Source organism: Sinocyclocheilus anshuiensis, unplaced genomic scaffold, assembly GCF_001515605.1.
Source record: "Sinocyclocheilus anshuiensis isolate Anshui unplaced genomic scaffold, SAMN03320099.WGS_v1.1 scaffold2047, whole genome shotgun sequence".
Taxonomy (NCBI): Eukaryota; Metazoa; Chordata; class Actinopteri; order Cypriniformes; family Cyprinidae; genus Sinocyclocheilus; species Sinocyclocheilus anshuiensis.
The window spans coordinates 642,969-651,861 of record NW_015554063.1 but is presented as its reverse complement, the minus strand read 5'-3'; the positions used below and the strand labels follow the sequence as shown (position 1 = coordinate 651,861).

At 36.5% G+C, this 8,893-nt stretch overlaps 1 protein-coding gene across 2 annotated transcripts in view; it reads right to left on the bottom strand.

The window, feature by feature from the left end:
- Positions 1 to 4,136: 4,136 nt before the first annotated feature.
- LOC107668604 (endoribonuclease Dicer-like) overlaps positions 4,137 to 8,893 on the bottom strand; it is a 40,315-nt gene continuing 35,558 nt past the window's right edge. For both annotated transcript variants that reach the window (XM_016460544.1, XM_016460542.1), the window contains exon 29: positions 4,137 to 8,263. In XM_016460544.1, coding sequence (XP_016316030.1) covers positions 8,098 to 8,263 — 166 coding nt within the window. In that variant the 3' untranslated portion in view covers positions 4,137 to 8,097. The remainder of the gene's footprint in view (positions 8,264 to 8,893) is intronic.

The following is an 8,893-nucleotide window of genomic DNA, read 5'->3' as shown; positions in this document are numbered from 1 at the left end:
ATATTAAAATTAAATATATAATATCTAATTTCTATAAATTTGGTTTGTAAGATTTTTTTTTTAATTCTCTTATGATTTTAAAAGTCTATGATGCTCACCAAAGCAGCATTTATTTAATCAAAAATACAGTAAAAACAGTAATATTGTAAAATATTATTACAATTTAAAATAACTTTTTATATTAATATAGCCTATCTTATAATAGAATTTATTTCTGTGATGGCAAAGATGAATTTACAGCAGCTATTACTCCAGTCTTCAGTGTCACATGATCCTTCAGAAATCATACTAATATGATGATTTGGTGCGCAAGAAACATTTTTTATTGTCATCAATGTTGAAATCAGTTATGCTGCTTAATAATTTTGTGGGAACTGTGGTAAAAAAAAAATTAGGATTCTTTGATGAATAGTATGTTCAAAAGAACTGCATTTATTTGAAATATAATTTTTGCTAACAATGTAAAAGTCTTTATTGTCCCTTTTGATCAAATTAATGCATTCGTGCTGAATGTAAGTATTAATAGCTCATTCGCTCATTTTCTAAGCAACACTAAAATTTGTATTGCAGCACATCTCTCATTAGTCTCCCAATGATAACTACCACTTTTGTTGTAGTATTCCTCATTTACAAGTCCCTTCGGATAAAAGCATCTGCTAAATTAATAAAAGTAGACTCTCAAACTGATGATGCAAAGCAACGCAGCTCTATGGTCCAAAGCGCCCAACCAGCAATTCCTAGAAAGAGTACTCTGTCACCAACAGACACACAAAGAACCACAAACCAATGGAGAAAAAGCGATTTGACTGATAGAGTGATGCTAAATGTGATTGCTGATTTGGGGCCGTATATGTGGAAGCATGTGCGATTCTTATCTCTCCTGATGCCGGGGTTATTCCTCGGCCTGCCCTTAAGACAGGGTGCACGGAGCTGGATCTAATTACACGTGAGGAAGCACAGGCCCGTTCCTGAAGCTGAAGGGCCATCAGTAAACCGGCGCATTAATAACCCGTTGGAGTTCTGCGCATTGTAACGGCCCGACTGCAAGGCACTGTAATCCTCACGTTAAGGGGAATCGAGAGCGACTGTACAAAAGAGGGAAACAAATGACCATGTGAGCACAGCACGGATTGCCTGCTATGCTCGATTTCGATTGTCGCCTGCTCCCGAAGCTTAAAAGAGAGAAAAACAAGATGCTGAGGTCGAAAGGGCGACTTGTGTAAGCGCGTGTGCGCTGAGTGACAGACGGTTTAGCGCTGGTTTGGGACCTGCGCTCGAAAGGTCAGTAAAAAGTTTTGGCAACCAAGCAAGCGGAAAACAATGAGCCCCCTCTGCATATTTATTCGTCATCTCTTTGTTTTTATAGCGCGGAGAATAAATGGCTCAAATGACACGGCACAAGCCTGCACATTGTCAACACAGGTAATAAGTCACCATTAGCCTCTCATTCCCACACTCAGCATATCAGCCCCGCCTGATCCCAGCCCAGCGCACTGGCCGCCATTTGCATTCCACCAGAGAAGCATATGTATGTCTTTTCAACAGCTATAGATATTTATTTTCCTCCTTTATCTACATTTTGATTAACAAAGCCTTGTTCAACTTTTCCCTCCTAGATTATCTCAGCAGACATGGCCCAGGTGATCTGCTACAAGCACTTCATCAAGAGCGCTGAACTTCAGTAAAATCAGTTTGAGACTGTTTTTTTTTGTGCTTTAAAATGACGCAAAGCAGTTTAATCAACTCCTTGTCAGAGCTGGAGTCATGGACAGAGCCGCAAAGACTCAAGACCAAGGATGTACATTTTAAAAGTGAAGTGTGTGTTTTCAGTGCTACCAAACAGAATTGAAAAAAAATAATAATTAATGAAATATTGCACTCTCTGCCATTGTTTGGATCAAGGGGTCAAGGTCTGGCTGGTTAGTATGACCCTGTTAACCCGCTGGTAGATATTGTAACTACACCATTGGGCTTGGGAAAAAATATCTTCATTAGGAATGAAAATTTTAAGAAATGTAATGATTTCAGTTACAGTGCCTTCAACAGTTCTTTTGAATTTGAGGAGAACAAAAAAACAGCAATACAATTTTTTTGCCATCTGGGTTGATTTTAATAAATGTAAAAAAATAAAATTAAATGTTGAATCTGTCAATGCATACAAATACATTATCATATGAACAAGTCGATAACTACACTAAAGTCTCACTAGCCGTACGTAGCCTACAAAATAACAGTATCAGTTCTTGGTCATGAAGTCAGACATGACATCAGTGATTCAGATTAATTAAGAAACTGTTCTGAATGATTCATAAGCATTTGTGATTCTCTAAAAATAACTGGCTCATAAGAATCATTCGTCACTGGTGTCGCTGAATAGTAATGCAGTGAACACTTTCCGAGTATTTCGTTTCATCCGAATCTGCAAAATATTTCACTCTAAAACGAAATTCAGGGGACATATGACCACAGCCTGAATAAAAATTCTAATTAATTAAACCTTATAAAATGGAAAACATTATTTGAATTACATCAACTTAATGTTATGTGTAATTTAAACTTTTCTGCATGTTGTTTTATTTTTAAAAAGCAGCAACAATTAAATTGTCTTTAAAAAAAAATAAAGAATACAACTTTTAAGTAGATTTCTACTACTTTGCATTGGACAGGATGAGGAGAGTAAATGTTTAAATTAAGTGCATTGTATTTTTCAACACATAAAATAAGCTTTTGTGGTTACCATTATGCTTGAGTAGTGCTCATGGTTCGGTTGTAGGTAGCTACAGGAAAGTACACACTACATTAACTCTATGAGCAATGGCTATATTAATGCCAGTGACAAGTAATATCTTACTTGCTTGTTCAATTTACATGGTACATGTGTTACATTTAGCATGTGTATTGCTAGCTGTTGATTTGAACTGAAATAAAATTTATTGGCTCCAGGGCCTCAACTCAATTTTTCACAAACTAACAACTTTTTTTAATGAAATTAAAAAAGTGTTTATGCTACAAATTATGTTTGAACAAAATTTCATCAGAAGTTGTCATAACACAACAAAATTGATGCAAACTGTTGTGTTCATTTTTCCAAAATATTTTTTTGAGTTTTAGAGCACCATTAATGGAATTAAACACCATGACAAACATGTGGTTCTGGTATTTTTGTTTTCTAAATTGAACCCAATTCTGACTGAGCTTCATTGCTATTAAAGTAGATGGTTTACAAGTGCCTGATTTGATCTGGAAATGGACTTTTCCTCTCAACACATCTAACTTTCATACCTCAGCTTATAGTTGCTGGTGGATTCAGATTGTGTGTTCCTATCAGTGCAAGAAAGAGAATATGCAATTTAAATTTTTTTATATTTCTAATTTAAATTCATAAGTTATCTTTGTTTCGGTTTTCAAAACCCTTAATCTTTTTCAGATTTTCAGTGTGATCTCAGACTTCTGGACCCTACTGTAGGTACACTGAGCATCATGCAGGGATTACGAGTCTCCAACCGTCTCAAATCAATAAACATCACACTAGGAATCAGAATTCATAATATACTGCTGAACATGTATTTCTGAATCCAAATTTTAATTAGAAATAGTAATACCATGGCAAAACTCTCTGGATTATCAGAATACATGTGCCAATGCTTGCACAGCTGATGTGAGGTCATTTCTCACCTACCAAGATTTAGCGCACCAACTTTTTTTTTTACTTCTTGGCAAACATCGATGCAGCCATACAGAATGTGTAAGCAGCGAAATGGATACACAAGACCATAAAAAGGCCCGTCGAGAGTGAAAAAGTACACTTGCAAACACAGTTCATACCTACTTCATCTATTACATAAGTCTCTGTGCAAATGTGATTAAAACATCGGTCATGGTTGCCGAGTCCATCTAAACCCGAGCGGCCTCCGAACACTCGTAAACGGGAGGCAAGAGCTCTCCTTGGGTTAGGAAAATACTGAGGTCATCACTGCGAAGCCCACACTTACAGTACACTGTGGCCTGTGACCGGCTTTTCACACAGTATTAGTAGCCACAGCCACGCAGCTCATAAAACAATCTAATACATCATTTCAGGATCTAGAAATGCATATAGATACAGCATAAAGAACACACATACGCCACAAATGAACGACCATACCATAACTTTATTGTAGATATACTCAGCTACAATTACTTAAAAAAGGGGGGGAAACAGAATTTTTAAAGGTTTTTGTGATCCATAAGGTGCAGAATGCAAACCACTGCAGCACTGATACAGTATGAATGAGAAATAGTCTTTGAAATACACGTCCCTTAAAAACACAGAAATCACGCTGCAGTTTGTGGCCCATAATTCCCCGTTTAAAATCGCCATACTGTTAGTGCTCTACGGTGTTCAGCATTCCCATAAACCCCTTCAAGAGGAGCTTGCCACTCATTCCAGTCCTGCTATGTTGTCATTGAACACCTTGCTGCTGCTAAGAGTGCATTTGACTTTAAATTGGGCATATTTGTCCTTAGAAAAAAAAAAAAGCATGACACTTTGCTATGAAATAAAGCCATTTTAAATACATTTTAAGGCTGATTTATTCAGATCTACACAATGTATTTAGTCTAAAAAGGAAATACAGGTGGGTGAGAAAGGAGAGTGTTCACTGACATGCACTAATACATCTGGATTTATATAAGCTAGAAGTAATATGGGTGAGAAGGGGGTGATGGGTGAGGGACGGTGCCGTCCCAACATATTAAAATCATGCCAGAAGGACTTGACGGGTTACAATTCCATATTCCAAGTATTACATTAAGGCAGGACATGAATGTACATGTAGGACACATATTTAGCCCCAGATTGTAAAGATTGGAAACTACTTTTCTACAGTGTATTTTCTCTGATGATATCCTGCAGGCACATTGTATCTCTCTGATCACTTTTAAATACATTGGTAAAATACCAGCGATGCAAACAGCAAGGCCAAAACCACAAGTTATTCCTTTAAACGTTACAGCATCATATATACATGTTTTGTATTTTTTTTTTGTTCTGACATGAGGTAAAGTATGGCGCCCGAGTGCAATGCTTATTTGTGCTACATGTTTAAAAAGAAAAAGAAAACAACACACAAAAAATTATTCTCCACCATGAAGGAAAATACAATCTGCAGCATATGATACGATGGAGGACCACTTTAAGAAAACACTCCCACAGATGATGAAAGACTCCAATTCTTTCCTTTTTTTACAATGATATCTGTTCTGTGGGACTAGTTGTGGCATGACGATCGATTATTGGTTGTGAAAATAAAAGCCCAGGGAAAAAAAAAAAAATCCATATCCATGCGGTGGTACCATATGTGTGATTTCACATTCTCTGAAAGTTAAAAACCAACAGTGAGAAGAAAGCTTAAACAAAAGGTGAAGGAAAAAAGTGTGCGCCTTTCAGAGGCTTGGGGAAAAAAAAAACGGAACAAGCTGGAAAAAAATTAAACACAAACAAACAAAAAAAATTGCAATAGTCTGAGGGTTACGGGTTACAGAAACAGTGTCATATCACAGGGCCGGCGAGCACTGACCCTGATACACAAACTCACGACATTGGTTGAGGGAATATGGAAACCCATTCGTTTCCAACGACTTTCAATACTCAGCTCTGGGGTTGCGACTGAGATCATGTAAAGAGGGTCACTCAACTCTTGCTAAAACGGAACCAGATTGCACTCACTCTCAAGACCGGGCCAACTTCGGTTGGAGCTTCAAATGTTTGTGAAATCTTGGTTATATCAGGCTAGAACATCGTTTGAATAGCCTATGAGATATAGAAGCAGGAAAATGTCAAACTTTCAATGCCACAAAAAACTAAAAACGGAAGGCAATATCCAGTATGAAGAATGGCACCAAAAGTCCTTTACTATATACAAACCATAATGTGAAGAATTGCTACAATAGCAAAGGATGAGAGACTATAGATGTTACATCAGTGTTACTAGGTTGAAAGGCACCACTTTAGAGCAAACTCCATTTGAAAAATGCAAAGTCAATGTCAGTGGGAATGTATTCTAGTGCAAATAGTCGTGAGAATATATATTTATCCCCCTGTAAGGTGCTGATGAGCGTTTACAATACTGTGCCTCAATGCCATTCAGATTTGTAAAAAGGCAAATGTATTAACCAATGTTTTATGATAAGGCCAAACTATTCGCAAGGGTCTTCTGAGGTAGCAATGCCTGGGATTATGTAACTTCAGGAATAGTTTGTCTGTAACATAACTGAAGTATAGACAAAACGAGGAGGGGGAAAAGTTAGGTAGCCTTCAAGATGTCAAAATTTACATATTAAAATGGGCACCCTTATTCCTGGGGTAGCAATGATAGATAAGGAAGTCCTGTTTTTTACTATTAATTTATTGACTGAAAAATAGTTAAATTAGAGTTGGTAAGACTGCAAGAGAGGACAGTGACAAAGGCGAGATGCATGGCTTACAAGAATGTATCAGAGTGCAATCTATCGATTTTCTCAAGTGTTAAGTAACCCTTCTGATCGGATGCACAATTATTTTCATGTGAAGGAAAATCCGAGCTAATCAGAGAGGCATCAAGCTTATGTGCTGAGAACGTTTTTTTTTTTTCTCAGCATTTCCCTCCAAGCATAAAAACCAAAAGAAATAACAAACGGGGAATCAATTTCTATAGCTTGACGAGCTGACAGAACAGAAAACCAACCCAACAGATTTCAAAAAGGTAAAATTAAGAGGTAATACAGTTACAGTGCAAAAAGATGAGAAATTCAAGCTTAAACATAGCACCAAAAAAAAATAAAAATGCATGCAATTAACTGAGGTATTCAAGTGAAGAATGCCTATTAAAATTAAAACATTTAGGCTAGACAAGAGGCTACAACACATTTCCACTAAAACAAAGGCTGGTTACCACATCTCCAAACGTGTGCATGTTGATAGATTTGATTTAACAGGTGCAACCTCACAACACTGCATCAGTATCGACTTTGGTAAGCGATGCACGTGAAGTCATCTAGCAAAATCTCGTTTCGTAAAGGTGCTTTGTGTCTTACAGAATGATCAGATCCTATTTTTCTCTTTCTGTTTTTTGAATATAAAATCTGCAGCATATTTTCCCAGGTGATATGTCCTCCTGTTTATCGTTCGTGTCGTTATATCAAAACTAAGTCAGTCAAGTCAGTCTATGCAGACATCTAATGTTCATAAAGACGGTCAACTAAATATCACCAATATCAGTATCAAAAGACATTACTGAAACCCAAGTATCAACGAATATGTGGTAATAAACATTTAATATATATTTTTTTGTTTATATAACTTAGCTCTATGACGTCTATACAACCCATCCGGTTGGCTGCACGAACATGCATCCTCAAGTGTTGATTACAGTAAACAGGAATGTCAAATTCCTATCCGTCTTAAGGATGCGAGGGCATTTCTCTCTCAATACAATACAGAGCTAAATGATTCTGCTGTGATCTGACCAAAAAAAAAAAAAAAACGCTCATATGACTCTCATCAAAATAAAGCGGACCCTAGAGAAGTGCAATTTTGATAAAAACACTTCACACCAACACCATCTTTCTTTCCGTGTGCCCTTCCTGCCAAACGGCAGCAAAACTGGCACTAGTGCACAGATTGAGGAATTTTGTGTTTTTATGTCACTGTCTTTTCTCTTATTTAGTTGATACCTTGGAGTTTAAACTATGTACACTGTAATACTACCTTATAAGCTTTAGCTTTTTTAACCACTACCACAAAGCAGAGCATATATCTTTTTTTAATGCTAATAAAAATAGGGAAGGGAGGGGGAAAAGAAGACCTGACCTTTTTCTTAACACTTGCAATACATAAAAAAGCACTCATGATCAAACAAAGCTGGGGAGAAAAAAAGATTGTGTTTGCGCACGTAAAGAATAAAATGAAATATGAACCCCATGTGAATTACGCTGAAATCTTTTGACTCGATTCATTTGAGTTTGACAACCCCAGTGAGAACGCTGTCGGCCACGATTCTTGGCTGGGCCGTAAACTGGTGCCGAGAGGGGTTCTGCTGTGTTTTTGACTGGTGCGTTGGGGTGTCTGCTGTCTGAAGCTCAGTTGTTTTGGACCTGAGGTTGATTGGCTTTGAGACTGCGGAGGGCTCGGCGGGCGGCCGCTGACTTGGCTATACGGTAGCTGCGTCCCACGCCTTTGAACTTGCCTTTGCCCACCACTTCCACCGTCACCCGTACTTTTCCATCGTAGGTTCTCTCTGCAGGGCTGTCGGAGGGAGAGAACGAAACAGAGATATGACTATGACTATTTAAAAATATGACAAACAATGACAATAGTTATTGATAACTACAGATAACTACAAAAACCTGTTAAAATAATTAATAATATATACATTTCAATTAGGTTTAATTAAGCTATAACAACAATTACGAATACTATATACTATGTGGTGTACTGGTGGTAAAAAAGCAATGTACCATTCACAATATAATGCCTAACATTTCAGTATCTTACCTGGGCTGCAAAACAAAGAGCTTTTATTTATTATTTTTATTAAATGTAATTATTTACAATAACAACAACAATAATAATTAGTGCTGTCAAACGATTAATCGCATCCAAAATAAACGTTTTTGTTTACATAATATGTGTGTGTGTACTGTGTATATTTATTATGTATATAAAAATACACACACATGCATGTATATATTTAAGACAAATAAGTTATGTTTATATTTATATATAATATAAATTATATTAATTTAAATATATACATGCAAATACATGTAAATATTTGAAATATACTGTATGTGTGTATTTATATATACATAATAAATATACACAGTACACACACATATATTATGTAAACAAAAACTTTTATTTTGGATGTGATTA